This window comes from Juglans regia, chromosome 12 (genome assembly GCF_001411555.2).
Source record: "Juglans regia cultivar Chandler chromosome 12, Walnut 2.0, whole genome shotgun sequence".
Classification (NCBI taxonomy): domain Eukaryota; kingdom Viridiplantae; phylum Streptophyta; class Magnoliopsida; order Fagales; family Juglandaceae; genus Juglans; species Juglans regia.
The window spans coordinates 29,746,487-29,762,153 of NC_049912.1; the positions used below are offsets into that span (position 1 = coordinate 29,746,487).

The window sequence follows — 15,667 nt, forward strand, 5'->3', positions numbered from 1 at the left end:
TTTTGGATTAAATATTGGTGGAAATGTTGTTAAATTTGATTTGTGATAAGCATTTTGTAGAAATTAAATGTGTGTTTGCAAAATATTAAAAAAATTAATATCTTATTATTATTTAGAATTTGGAATGGCTAGTTTAACATAGACTAATCTAACTAAAAGTCTATATTATGACCAAAACATAATATTTTAACTAAATTTTATACTTAACAATTGCTAATGCTCTAATAAGTGAGCAAGTCCACTATTATAGAGCTGTTGTAATTGTCCTTCGGAAATTAATTAATGAAAAATAATTTCTTGCACAAGCCTGACAGGTCTCGAAGTACCAAGATCAATAGGTTGTTGTAGACTACTCCAGTTGTCCGTCCAATTTAATCGGTGAGAAATAGTTTGTACTATGTAGCGCAAGGACTGATGTAAAAGTTCAGTTCTATCAAAGAGAAAATATATTTTTATTTTTATTTTTTACGTGGGTCTTATTTTTTAAAAGTCGGTACTAGCCTTAATTATATTTAAATAATGAAATAAAATAAGATAATTTTAAATAAAAGTGAAATAAAATATTATTTTTTTATATTATTATTTTTTAATTTTAAAAAATTAAATTATTTATTATATTTTTAAAAAAATTAAAAAAGTTATAATTATAATGAGATTAAATTATTTCTATATCTAAATGAGTCTTAATTATCCTAAGGTCTTATTTGGTTATTACATTTATATGAGTTTAATTTAATTCAGTTTAATTTTAAGTTAAATCTAACATCTAAATATTCAATTTTAAAAATATTAAATTCATTTTATCTCAAAATCTTTTTCCACGTAGGACTCACAACTTTTTTCAGTTCAACACTTATTTACACGTGAGATCCACAATATTTTTTAACTTTTCATAAATATATATAAACTTATCTTAATATCCAGATTTTTGCAATAGTGGCAATGAATCATATTTGGTTCATGAGGAATAAGCTTGAACATGAAGTTGTAATTCCCTCAATTTCTATGTATGTTGAAATTGTTTTTAAATCCTTTAAACAGCACTCAAGAGCATGGGCAGGCAAGAAAATCAGATTGAGGAATATGAGGAAAGACAACTTGATGGATTTTATCTCATCACTTTTGACGTAGCCATGAGGAAGGAAGGATCTATCCTTGCAGCTCTCTGTTGGGCAGACAACAGGGAGCTAATTTTTGCAAAAACAGATCTCATTAGCAAAGTAAGCGCAAATGTTGGAGAAGCATCTGCAGCTTTAATGGCTGTAAAAGAAGCAGAAAAACTGAAGCTTGACAAAATATTCTTAGAAGGCGACTCAAAAGTTACTATCCAAGCAATCTCCAATGCATCGGCAATTCAATAATGGATTATGAGTCCAATAATCAACGACATCAGATACAACCTCGATCATTTCAAGGAATGGAAGGTAAGGAAAATTCATCAATTTCAAAATTGATGCGCGCATAACTTAGCGCATTGGGAAGCGGCAGCGCAAGCCTTTGGCAATATTCCCCATATCCAAATTTCACCATCACTTCTCAAATTCCATAGTGGGAAGGATCCTCCCAACAATGATGTATTTTGTTAATTCTCAGTTACCTAGACTACTTTGTAATGTTATTTCTACTTCAATATAATCTTGTTTAAAAAAAAAAAATCTTATTTATTTTCTCTGTCAACATATGATCAGCACCCTCGAAGTTGTCAAATTCATTTGCTTATTAATTTGGTTTTCAAATTCCATAGTGGGGAGGATCCTCCATTCGAGACGTTTGGATTCGCAGAATATCTCAGCTCATCTCAACTCATCTCACTACTATTCATTACTATTCAACAACTTTAACTCACAAATTTCACTACTATTCACAACTCATCTCATTACTATTCACAATCCATCTCAACTCATCTCAACTAGAGGTGCTACCCGCATGGTGCGGGACGGGGGCACCCCCTCCCCGCCCCCCGCCCCCCGCCCCAGTGCCGGGGGGCGGGGGAAAACCCCCCATCCGCCCCGCCCCTCGCCATTATGTTAAAAAAAAAAATTTTAGACTAAAATTATAATATAATTTAAATAATAAATTAAAATTTATAAATATAAAAAAAATTTAAACTCATTAGAGTTAGATTTTGGATTGATTTGGCCTCCTAGACCAATCTTTATATAGGAGGCCAAGGCAATGCAATAGTCATCTTTAAGCAATGTGAGACTTACTTCCTATATAAAGATTGGCCTAGGAGGCAAAAACAATCCAATGACTTGAATATAATTTTAAGTTTTTTATAAATTGTGTATATCTATTACAATATATTTATTAAATATATATAAATAAATTTTTTTTTTAATGTGGGGCGGGGGCGGGGCGGGAAAAAGGTTAGTCATTATTATCCATCCGGAGGGTCTTACCGTCTTGAGACGTTTGGATTCGAAGATGACTTAAAATGAGTTGAGATTAGGGGTGGGCTGCCCCGCCCGGCTTCCAAAGTGTACTCCGCATCTGATCATTACACAAACCAAATGCAAAATACATTTTTGTTACGCGATAAGATCACTTTGCCACCATTCACATGTGAAATTTATTATGTATAAGTTATTATTTATTTTTATATTTTATAGTTATAATTTTTTTATAGTGTAAGGATTTTTTTTTATAAAATATAAAAATATATTTTATAAAATATGAAATATGAAGCGATGAATATTCTGTTTTTCTCACTTGTATATGCATGCATTCGAAAAGGAGCGATGCCACAGGCACCGGAGGTTTCACAGAGAAAAGTATGGATTTAAATGGTACATTAATAAACAGTGCCAGCATTGTCAGTGATCGTGCTCATACATTTATCATTATTAATATTACATACAATCATAAAATACATAAATATAATACAATTATTTTAAAAAAGAGAATAATCTACTATTAAAAAATTAATTTTTTTATATAAATCTTATATTTATTCACTTTTTTAAAATAACTACACGACACTTACGAACTCACGATTATAAATATTATTTCTCTTTTATTATTTTTCATTAAAAAGACACTGGTAAAAAATTAATAGACGACGTGATGACTTTTGATTAAAATAACTTTATAGATTAAAATAAATTATATAAAATTAAATTTATAGATAGATATAATTTCGTAAAATTAGTTAGATTTATTTTATAATAAAATAATCTTACACGTATTTATCAAATCTCAAATTTACTAATTATTTTAAGGTTAAAGTATTTTTATTTAATTAATTATTTTAAATTAGTTAGATTTATTTTATAATAAAATAATCTTACACGTATTTATCAAATCTCAAATTTACTAATTATTTTAAGGTTAAAGTATTTTTATTTAATTAATTATTTTAAATGGAGATATGTAATTCATAATTGGAAATTTCTTGTATATATATTGGAGTGAGTTACTAACATCTGAGCGTTGCTTTCGATGTGGGCGCCGGATCAACTCAAGCTCACAGCTTGTTCGTCTATCTGAAGAAATCTGATATCCTTGTCAGTTTTGATCGAATAAAAATGAATTATTACTGAACATTATTTTCGTGTACATATCTTCGTTGAGCTTGCAGCCAATCAAAGACTGAGTGCGATAGCTTGAGAGGAATGCAGCCTGTCTAAATGGAGAATGGAGCCATGGACGTTAATCGTATTATAAATTGGTCCATGATGCCTGCATTCGATAACCATTAATACTGAGTCGCAGCAGTGCGAGATTCAGACATAAGGCAGAAGGAGCAAGGGTGCATGGGCCGGTGCAAATATTTCAACCATGTGTTTGAAACTTTTCGTGCAGAGTAATGTTTAAACAAAACCCAACTCTGCCACTGATTAATTAGCCTTGCAGTTAGATCTCCCCAGCTAAGTACTCGGGGAAAAATATCATTCGAATTATTAACATCACCAGCTGATAATTAACATCACCTTCATATTCTTAATTTATAAAGGCAAAAATCACTCGAATTGATGCCTAGGCTTGGGATTTGCATTGCCGTGGTGAATTCTTAACTAACTAATTGAGTTCTGCTTTGTTAATAGGCCAACTAACTAATTTATGGAAAATGCTAGATCGCTTCCGTTGGGGTGTAGTAAGTGTATTTATATATATATTTTTATTTTTTTATATAAATTTTTTTAACAATTTTAAATATTAAAAAAAATAAAAAAAGCATAATATTATTAAAAAATATTTTTATGATTTTTTATTTTACTCCATGATTAAAGAAGTATTTTTTAATATATTTTTTTTTTACTTTAAAATTAAAAAATTGTTTTTTAATAATATTTTAAATTTATTTATTTTTTTAAAATATTAAAGAATTTATATAAAAAATAATTTTAAAATATATATATAAAACAATATTACACTCCAGCTGTAGTATTGTCCCTAATTTATTGAATATTAATGCTGACAAGACCAACATGTTACGTACAGGGATAGGTGCTTTTAATAATGAGCATTAACTGTGTAGTACCAGAAATATTGACCCTCGCGTTCTGCACCTTTCAAAGCAACGAAGGATTTAAGGAGTTGGGAATCCAAGCAGATTTATCATAATGTGATGGGAGCTAGGTACTTGTGGGCATGCATGCAGTGGCACTAAACATGTCGTGTGTGATTTACATACATACATATATATATATATATATATATATGTGAGGCAAACATATTAATTTCTTCTGCTTTCCTCTTCGATCTTCATGGGCAGCTTGCAGTGGCACTAAAATGAAAGGTCACGAATTACATTCGGCAAAATAGTTAGTGAAAACGGAGCGATCAGCCCAAAAATTATCTTTTGGAGCTGCCACCTTGGATCCCCACCACCCTGACTCGGCGGCTGCATCTGCGGTCCTCACTCTCTCTCTATATATATATATATATATATGAGAAATGATATTTACAATCGTGAGTGTATAAACGCTGTTTAATTATTTTAAAAAAAATTGATAAATACGAGATCTATATAAAAAAAAATTAAATTTTTAATAGTAAATTTTATTATTTTTTAAAATGATTTCACGATACTTACACACTCTACGATTATATATAATATTATTTATATATATATATATGCATAACTTTAATATTTACCTATATCTATATGCATAAGCTGCTCTTCGTCACATGGCATTTAATTCTATGCCAAGTACATACGTAGTTCACATTTATTGGGAAAGCTAGGTTTTAACTTGGGTCAAGAAAAGAAGACGACTTTTTAACACAGCCAGGTCAGACGAGCCGGCCCTTAACACTGCCAAACTACATTTACGTCCATGTGCATCAAAGAAGTTATTAACAATGCAAGAACTGGTAGGTCAGAATTTATTGACCTGAGAATAGTGAGATTCTGTGATCAGCATGAGGATTTTAACGTACGATCGATGCTAATTACTCGATGAATATTAATCGATATCATGTAATATTATTTTCATTATCTTTGAGATGATCGTGTGGATTGAGACGATCAGTTGTGATCAAGTAATTACTCCATCGCTCAACTATATTTTTGCTTAGAAAACTATTTATTTATAATTAGTTATTTTTTATTAAAATAAATATATTTTTATTGTAAATAATCATTATCATTACAAATAAACTGTCACAAATACTCATTTTTATTATAATGATTGGAGTTTCATTTGCGGAAGGACACGATTTCATTCCAACTTATAAAGTATCAGATAGCATTAATAATTTAATATTATCAATAAAAGAGAGAAAATTCTATAACTAGGAGAAACCATTGATGAATCTAGTTCATTGATATGAAATAGTATCAAATCAAAGAAACAGCCAGCTAGGCGGGTACATTTCGAAAGCAGAGCAAACTTTATTTTCATGATCACTAGATCGATGGAGTAGTGCATGCTGATGGATCTGGGATTAATATGATAAGTCGATTTAAATTATATGACACCAACTACCATAACAGGGACATGTCCTTTAAGTAGAAAATTAACATATATAGCTTTCACGATATCATAAACGATCGAGATGAAACACACCGAATGAAGAGGGAAAAGATCTAGCAATGAGCGTAAACCAGGAAAACTCATGATCAGATATCTAAGTCAAGTCTGACAAAGCTTAGATATTCATCATTAATCCAACTATACTTTTCCACGAAAGGGTTGACTAGTGTTTTCGGTGGGTAACTATCTATGCAGTCTTTCCAAACATTGCCACCGTCCAAATCCCTCAGCACCTCCCACACACAGTTGTTGCACTTAAATCCTGCTCCAAAACTGATCATCAGAATCCGGTCACCCTTCTTAAGCCTCTTCTTAGCTTCCATGTAACCTAAAACATACCAAAGCCCACCGGCCGATGTGTTCCCAAACCGGTGGAGAGCCATTCTTGCTGGCTCAAGATCATATTCACTGAGCCGTAAACCCTTGCCAACCCCATCGATAACGGCCCTTCCGCCCGGGTGGATACAGAAGTGGTCTACTCCGGCCTTAAAATCCAAATACGATCCCACTGCGTCGAGGTCCAGGCTGTCAGTTTTAACCTGCTGGAGTGCTACTATGAAGTGGCGGAGCAGTTCCCTTACTGGCAGTACTTTGGGTACTAGCTCTCGGAGGTTTGCGGTAAAAGCTTGGGCAGCAGCTTTTGTGAGGCTTTTGGTGAGGCGAAAACCAAGGAAGCCTCGCTCATCTTCTATTTGTTTACAGCATTCATATGCTTCATCGCTTGAGCCGAGATGGGTTCGAACTAGACATTTTAAACTAAAGATGGCTCGGTGCTTCAAAGCTCTATTGTTTGTGAAGAGCATTGAACAACCTCCGGCCCGGAATAGACAGTTGGAGAGGAGCATGGATTTTTCTTTGCCTTTATACCAGTGCGGACCCATGGATTCCGTACTCACAACAATAGCAAAAGATTCTTTGTAGGTCTTGAACGAGTGCTGGACGAGGTCGACTGCAACTAGGCTTGCACTGCAGCCCATTCCTGAGAGGTTGAAAGCCTTAATATCCTCCCTCATCTTGTAACGATTTATAATGCAAGATGTTAGAGAGGGAATGGGAGAGAACAAGGACACATTCACGACAAGTATGTCGATTTCTGACGGAGAAACACCTGTCCTGGCAAAAAGCTTGTCAAGTGTATCGAAGATGATTTCACTCATCTCCAAATGGGCATCTGCAAGAGTAGAGCAATCTTCTCTTCCCGCAATGACAGTTCGTGGGCCATAAGTTTCTTCGCCGAGCCCTGAACTGACAATGGTTTTGAAGAGAAAACGGAATTCTTCCAATCCCAGATTCTTGTTTCGGAGGACGACTCTTGCGGAGGAATCAGTGTCGAGCTTCCTGTCCACAGGAGCCTTGTAGCACTCGTAGGCCAACATATAGCATCCTTGGTCTCTCCATTGAAGAACCGATCTGCAGATGCAGAAGAAAACATAGAACACAGGTAATAGACACATTGTCATGAAGAGATCCATGGCTAGCTAGAGTGAGAATGAAATAGAGTGTTTTCACTCTGTGTTCTATGTATGTTTTGTGGAAATATTCTCCAGTCTTATACGCATTCCATGCGCTACTTGGACATTTATCTCTTACCTAACAATTACCATCTCTAATAAATACAACATGGCTATGATTAACCATCTTTCTAGTGTCGGAAATTAAGGCTGGTGCCCTGGCCTCTTTATACACCACCACCAGCTAGGGTCCTCATGTCATGGGTTTGTACGTGGGGTAATTTTATAATTTACCTTTTTTAATAGGGAAATATCCCCTCAATTTATTAAGAGCCCTCCTTAAGGTGTAGAAAAACCAACATTACATATCAAACCAATAAACCAATTTATAATTTACCTTTATATCCTTAATTAGGTAATTTGTTGGAAAATGTTTTTTTGTTCTAGGGATATTGTGGCCTTGTCTTAACGTATCAATTACTCGCCTCTGATCTTGTAGTGTTACTTGACGTATGACTGCTTGACTAGTAACCCTCATAAAACCATATACATATATTAGGTATATGTAACCAGATATAACCATATACATATATTAGGAGTGCTACCCGCACCATACGGTGTGGGGATAGCCCCTCCCCACACCCCGCCCCCTTATCCCCGCCTCGATGCCAGGTGGTGGGGGCAAACTAGTCCCAATGGAATTATTTTTTCTGTTTTATTTAAAAAAATTAGAATGATTAGATAAAAATATTGAAAATTTGAAATTAAAAAATATTTAAATTTAAATGATGTTTGAATGTTTGGATGAGATAGTGTGAAACGAGATGATTTATGAAATCAAAAGGGGCTTTAGACTCACTAACAAAGCATTAGTGACCTCTGCAACATGGCTCATAATTAGACATATTTCATCATGGCATGTTCGTTTATAATTTCGCACCACATCATGAACTACGTCAAGTTGCCCTCGAGAAAAAGCAAGTTATGATCAATTGATCATTCCTTTACAAAACACCAAGTTTCTACTATAAGTGAATATAGAAGTTTTACACTCCTTCATCTTATTTTTTTAAACGGTGTGAAGGAGTGTAAAACTTCTATATAGTATGTCCCTTGAAGCCTTCATCTTATGCCCTCTGCCGGCCAGTACTATGAGACCATCCATTACATGAGCACGCTTAATTGATACTTCTATTGTTTTTCGTCGGCATGCAGCCTCTTCAATCTTCATCACGCAGTACGTCTCATTATCGTGAATTCACTACGTACAGCCGCGTAACCCAACAATTTTAGCACTGTTAAGGCTGTCCTACTCCACTACCATACAATCGCAGCTGGTAGGAAACGAGCCACAAAAACAAAAAAAATAAAAAAACAAAACAAAAAAACGACGTCGAAACATTTTATTTTGCTTTTCAAGGAAAGTACTTTACCATGTCGATCGTCAGTCAAGCCTCCATCCTACGAAGCATCTGAACCACCACCCACATTCTGCATATTCGAGCTTGCACCAAAATGAGCTTACGTAGGACAGTGCCATCTTTGATATAAAGTCAACAAGTTCGATCGACAGCTGGCACTGGACCAGAGGCATGCAGCTTTAAAAACTATATATATCATAAAGGGGTTTGCTATGCATCTGCCTACGCCCGGCACACATTTCACATATATATATATTTTTTTTTACACTCAATGCATTAAGTGTGTGCCGGTGTAGGCAGATGCAAAAATTTTTCCTATCATAAAAGGGTGCAAATCGTCCGATCCATCACTTTTTCGGATTAAATGGGACTGAATATCTAAAAAGACGTGGATTCATTGGTTCGGTCTATTTTTTTTAATTAATAAATAAAATTATTTAAAATATTAAATTAAATTAAATAACTTATTAATATATATTATGTAACCAATTTTAAAAAAAATATTTTATATGATCAATAATAATAAATTAGATAAAAATTATATTATTAATTTATATAATTATTATATAATTAACTAATTAATATTATATATTAATTAATTCATAAAAAATTAACAAGTGTTAATAACATATTTAAAATCTTATATTATTAATAGCGATAAATTAAATGAAAATATATATAAAAAATTGTTAATTTATAAAATATTAATAAGTCTTAATAACATATTTAAAATTTTATATTGTTAATTATATAATTATTATATATAAAATATATATAAAATATTTTTTTTATTTTTTATTTTCATTTGATTCAGAAAATATTAGTCCGTAAATCGGATCAAACTTTTTAATTTTTTAAAATATAAACTGAAACCGATCCCGAAACGATCGGTCCGTTCCAACCGTTTATCACCCTTGCATGCATCCGAAATCTTTGAAAGTGCTTCATGCAGTAATTAAAGTGCTTCAAGGTGATGTTGTGGCACGGATTTTAAGCCCTCGCCAACACCAGTTTTGATATTTTGATTTTTGACATCAAAATAACAACTAGAAAGGATAGCTAGCTGGGAGTCCCTGCAGGCTTGGCCACCAAAACACACCTTGGTTGGGCAAAGGGGAGGGTCCCCACCCAGCTAGCTTGTCGGTAGGAGCTAGACAGTTGTCCTGGCTCCTTCTGTCCCCACCACGCGAGGCTAGGGAAATTAGAATGTGATCCCAAACCTAATTACGAGGCATCAATGAGACAGACCCTCACGCGTAGAGGCTTTGTACTAGTCTTGTCATCTCTATGCATTACATTTTTTTTTTTAATTTTTTTATTCTTTTTAAATTTATTAAATTCTTCTATTTATTATCTACCTATCATATATTTAATAAAAAAAATATAATATGTAAATATAATAAATATAATTTTTCTAAAATTAAACCTTTAGAACATGGAGACTAGTATTTATAGTCATTATCTACCTTTTTCTATTTCTGGCAAAAACACCCGTACAACCAGAGAGACTCAAGAAATTAAGCTGGTTATAGCTGAACGGGGAATAAAAGACACATAATTAAACAATATCCACAAATTAAATCTAGCTAAGATTTTAGTACGAGTGTATTTATTTTGAAAAATAATTCAGCCACATTTAAATTATATAAAAATAAAATTGTAAATTAAGGTGACTTAATGTAATATGTTAAATTATAAAATAAATTTAACGAATCATATAAAATTATATTAATTTATAAATTTATTTAAATCTACGTGTGTATATAACATTTCTCATTTCTTTTTTTAATTTCTTGTGAGGCAAACTAGCTTATGAAGTTAATTCAATTCTATTGCTCACCTATTTCATTTAATTATCAAGTTCTTAATCAAATTTAAAGGATTTTTTTTTTCTCTGTCCACTCAACAATTAAAAGAGAAAATGAAATGATCGAAAGACAGATAGATTTTGAAAATTGAAGAAGTGGCCTAGGCCAGCTGTGCATATTGATGCAAGTCACATTCAGATTTAAGCCAACGCAAGTGGATGCATAATAAATTCACTCCCAAAAACGTGCACAATGTCAAACGTCATCTATGCAGTAAAATACGGTTTGGGTGTTAATTGAGTTGATATCGTGAAATAAATTTGATGGGATTCGTTTAAAATGGATTTAGATATATTTGGTAAGTTTGGATATATAAATCTATCTCATTTTATTATTATATATTTTTTTAATTTTAAAATAAAAATATTATTAAAAAATAATATTTAATAATATTTTATTTAATTTTTAACAAAACACTTTATCTGAATTCTATCCAAATCCATCATTAAAATAAGTTTAGATATATTTATAAAATATTAAAAAAATTTATAGATTTAGCATATAAAAAAATATTGAATTGAAAAAGATTATAAATTTAACGTATAAAGAGATTTAATAAATTACATTGAATGATTAGAAGAGCCCAACACTTGACAAAAAGAAAGTAATAAAAAAGGAGCATTCAGTTTTTTCATAATTACGATACATAGTAATAATGAATTAATAATTTAAAACTATTTGTAGTCAAAATATTTATTAGAAAAATATATTTTTATTGACATACTGAACAACATTGGTCTCAAAGTCTGCAACATTAGTTAGTATAAAAGACATTTGCATTTTGATTTTTTTTAATTGTTTCAGTCTCATACTAAGTGATTTTTTAACAAAGTATCATAATTAATTTTAATATTAGAGAAGTGTCACGTTTACACAGAAATCTTACATAAGAAAGTTTACACGTTGACATGATTTATTATAATACATCAGATATAATTTAAAATAAAAAAGAGTTTTATAATATGACGTATTATATTAAACTATATTACTTTGTAAACTTATTTACGAAAGATTTTTGTATAACAATTATGTAAAGGCTGTGGGACAAATTCAGTTCGTTTTCAGCCCATACCAAAACAAGATGAATTTGTCCTAAATGGGCTCCATTGGGACTTAGCCCAACTCCGATTACCAAGGTTGCCCAAAAGTACTCTCGGCATTTTTCTTAAGCTTTCCACGACGTTGGGCTGCATCACTCTTAACGGCTTTTCTTAACTGGCCCTTTCCTTAACTAACGGTTTGTTTCAGGCTCGGCATTCGAGCTCCAACGAAGACGAACATGGCGTCCCTACCTTATGCCGATGTGGATTCCAGCCTGAGATCACTAGCAGGTCGTGCCGAGGGATTCGGGCGGTTATCGGTCGGAGGCCTCAATGGGCCGGTCTATCGCGTCACCACTCTCTCAGGTTATCTTTGTCTTTAGCTTTTGATCGATTTTCTGTCACACTTAGGGCTTGATATGCTCTTTATTCGATTTATATGGATTTAAGAAGCTGTTAATTAGGAATTAAATCAGGATTCGTGTTTAAATCTCGCTAAATTTCGAATCTCCAATCCGGTTTTTGTGTCTCGTTTTATGTGATCGGATTACACGTCCCTTGAGAAGTTCCGGATTTTGAGGTTGTTGATACGGGATTGGAATTCGTTTTATATTTTGATCCGTAGGTTTTATTTTTTATATTCATTTCTTCTAGGGCGTACTATATAAATACATTATTAAAGCAAGACCTCTATATTCATTTTTACATAATATTAAAATGCTTTTTGTTACTTCCGATGCTGATTTTCAAACAGTTTTCGGTCTTTATATAGCTGATTCCTAACAATTATTTTGTATCTCAGATGGCCCAGCTATGTCTTTTGGATCTATAGCAGTTCTTTTTTGTTTGTTGATTCATCGCATTATATGAAATAAATTTGTTTAATTGAGGTCTAATCAATCAACAGTGCTAAGTGTTTGAGATTTTTCTGAATTGTGCATTAAGTTCATATAAATTGCCGATATTCTGTGTCTAGATGATGGTCCGGGATCCCTTCGTGAAGGTTGCCGTAGAAAAGAGCCACTCTGGATTGTTTTTGAAGTTTCAGGTGTGATTCATCTTTCTTCTTACTTGAGTGTATCATCTTATAAGACAATTGATGGTCGGGGTCAAAGGATAAAGCTCACGGGCAAGGGCTTAAGGCTGAAAGAATGTGAACATATAATCATATGCAACCTTGAGTTTGAAGGCGGTAGAGGGCACGATGTTGATGGTATTCAAATAAAACCAAATGCAAGGCACATATGGATAGACCGCTGCAGTCTTCGTGATTATGACGATGGACTTATAGACATTACCAGACAAAGCACTGATATAACTATTTCAAGGTGGGCTGATTATCTCATGTTACAGAGTCAGAGTGAGTACTGGCATTAAACAGTTTTGATGGATTATTCCTCTTTTGGTACCAGATGTTACTTTACTCAGCATGACAAGACAATGCTTATTGGGGCAGACCCCTCTCACATTGGTGATAGATGCATTCGGGTGACAATTCATCATTGTTTTTTCGATGGGACACGGCAAAGGCACCCTCGCGTTAGATTTGGAAAAGTTCATCTATACAACAACTACACCAGAAACTGGGGTATATATGCTGTTTGTGCCAGTGTGGAATCCCAGGTAAATGGCTCCTCGTTTTCTGATTGATCATCGTAAGTTGTCTGCATCCAGAATATCTGCAGGCATATGGCCTTTATCTGAAGTTTAAAATCTAAGCCATTTCTTTATTGAAATAATATTTTTTTCAGATCTACTCTCAATGCAACATATATGAAGCACGACAGAAGAAAAAGACTTTTGAATATTATACAGAGAAGGTAAATCTCCTGACACTGCTGCTTCCTGATCTCTTGCTGGCTACTGCTTAACACATGCTGCTTGCCTTCCCTGGGAGCTCCAGCTTCCACTTGTTTTTGCTTTCCACTTTCCTTGCCATTGCTTGTTGAGTGACTACCCTGCCTACCATGATGCTTCAATTGCAGTATAAGTGTTATTCTGCCATCCTTAATTGGTTGGCCATGTAGCCCTAAGCAGTGAATGAGTAGTGTCACATTCTCACTAAGTTATCTTTATAGTTATTGTCTTCTCTGTAGCATGGACAAGGCCTTGACGTGCAAAATCAATGGCTGGCTGTTAAAAATATTTGGCGTGCTGGCCATAAAGGTGGCATATATTTATACTCAGTTCTCGGTATCTTTCTTTATTATATTTGAGATATATATATATATATATATAGAGAGAGAGAGAGAGGGAGAGAGAGAGAAATGTTTTTGCATTTATTTATTTTTGGATAAGAAATGTTTTTTCATGTCATCTATACTAGATAAGAAGCTGAATCTCTGAATGGTTCGTGTCTAGACTCGAATGTGCAGAACTATTATTATTCAGTAAATCATTCCAACTACGAAGATATAAGCTATCTATACACATGGATGTGCTCTCGATTAGAAAAAGGGTCTTCTCCTGTCAGTGTTTCAAATATTTTTTCTTGCAATGATTCCATAGGCAGCAGATATGGAAGGGGCAAAGTCTGGCTCAATAAGATCTGAGGGAGACTTGTTTCTGAATGGAGCTCAAGCTTGCTTACTGACAGGGGCCAGTGAAGAATGTGTGTTCCATCCAAGTGAATTCTACCCGACATGGACAATGGAAGCACCCTCAGATTCTCTTAAAGATATTCTCCACATTTGTACAGGTTGGCAATCCATTCCTAGGCCAGCAGAGCAGAAGGCAACTGCATAGTTATTATTAATATCATTATATATTTGCGGTTATTTGTACTTATTATCTCTACAGAGTTTATCCTCTCCTTAAAAAATGTTGAAAGTTGAAACGCTATAGCTGGCAACATATATCTACCTTTGTGTAAGACATGAATTAATATAGTTCAAAGCTTGCTCAGTCAACTTAAGACCAACTTGAGCGTAATAAAATCAACTTGTGGCATACATCTAATATGTGGTATTCAAAGTTTATTGACTTTTTTTTAGTTAATATGCCCTGACCAGACCCATACAAGGGAAGATTTCTGTTGAAAATGTCAACCATTAAGTATGACGTTTTTTTGTTATGCATTGTATTTATACAGAAATTATTTTCTAATTCAGTCACTTCAAGTGAATTGTTTGTCTTCTAAAATTTACTTTCTGTACTAGAATTTTCGGAATTACTCAGGTTATGATATTGTCAAACTTGATAAGTTGGCATAGATGGCTATTTAACTTGCAATATTCACATCTGGATACGTGATGAGGATTTTTTGATTGAAAATATCAACTTATCCTATATGTACATTTTCTATTTCTTGTGGCATTCAATTCAAATTACTTTTTTTTTTTTTAAGAGGACAGAACTCCAATTTTATTGATTGTCCTCACTTGTGGCGGAGGAAAACCGTGGTTACAAGTACGACACCTGGGAGGTACATAAGAGCTAAATCTAGAAAAAGAGAATCCAGGCATCAAAATCAGTATAACCATATAGAGTACACGGTCTTAAAAAAGATACATAACCTACATCCGAACAAGCCAAAGAGGGGAACCTGCAAAAAGTCAAGTACACAAGACAAAAAGAGACGCAAATAACGAGAGAGCAATGAGAGACAAGCAAATAACGCAAAACAAATCTGGCACGAAACTTATGATATCCTCAGGTAGGGCATACCCAACTTGTCTATGTGGAGAAGACCCCTCAACAGACTAGGCAGCATGTGAATATCAGACCAATCAGAGTTCAAACCTTCCGCCCCACACTTAGCTAGAAAGTCAGCCACAACATTATCTTCACGAAAAATGTGATTCACTGTATATTCTCCAAAACGCTGGTTGGAATATTTTTTTTTATGAAACCTTTAGAATCCCCATGTATAGGAGTATTGTTCCAAAATGATTATCATTCATATAT

General features: G+C 33.5%; 2 protein-coding genes across 3 annotated transcripts; one reads left to right on the forward strand and one right to left on the reverse strand.

The window, feature by feature from the left end:
* Positions 1 to 5,769: 5,769 nt before the first annotated feature.
* Positions 5,770 to 7,520, reverse strand: LOC109003016 (3-ketoacyl-CoA synthase 19-like). Its single transcript, XM_018980966.2, has one exon. The coding sequence runs from the start codon at positions 7,451 to 7,453 to the stop codon at positions 6,068 to 6,070; it is 1,386 nt and encodes a 461-aa protein (XP_018836511.2). The 5' UTR covers positions 7,454 to 7,520; the 3' UTR covers positions 5,770 to 6,067.
* Positions 7,521 to 11,920: 4,400 nt separating this feature from the next.
* On the forward strand, positions 11,921 to 14,670 carry LOC109003018 (probable pectate lyase 4). Of its 2 annotated transcripts, none has more exons than XM_018980968.2 (5): positions 11,921 to 12,127; positions 12,738 to 13,089; positions 13,174 to 13,384; positions 13,513 to 13,581; positions 14,270 to 14,670. In XM_018980968.2, the coding sequence occupies exons 1-5, from the start codon at positions 12,001 to 12,003 to the stop codon at positions 14,504 to 14,506; spliced, it is 996 nt and encodes a 331-aa protein (XP_018836513.1). In that variant the 5' UTR covers positions 11,921 to 12,000; the 3' UTR covers positions 14,507 to 14,670. The 2 variants fall into 2 exon arrangements, with proteins under 2 accessions (XP_018836513.1, XP_018836514.1); XM_018980969.2 differs by having other exon boundaries at positions 11,927 to 12,127; positions 14,123 to 14,670.
* Positions 14,671 to 15,667: the final 997 nt, after the last annotated feature.

What these genes read in the sequence shown, in the direction of transcription:
- LOC109003016 (XM_018980966.2), bottom strand. Translation starts at nt 7,453, where the DNA reads ATGGATCTCTTCATGACAATGTGTCTATTACCTGTGTTCTATGTTTTC.
- LOC109003018 (XM_018980968.2), top strand. Translation starts at nt 12,001, where the DNA reads ATGGCGTCCCTACCTTATGCCGATGTGGATTCCAGCCTGAGATCACTA. An exon ending in ACTGATATAACTATTTCAAG is followed by an intron (nt 13,090 to 13,173) that starts GTGGGCTGATTA and finishes TTTTGGTACCAG; the next exon opens with ATGTTACTTTACTCAGCATG. An exon ending in GTGCCAGTGTGGAATCCCAG is followed by an intron (nt 13,385 to 13,512) that starts GTAAATGGCTCC and finishes TATTTTTTTCAG; the next exon opens with ATCTACTCTCAATGCAACAT.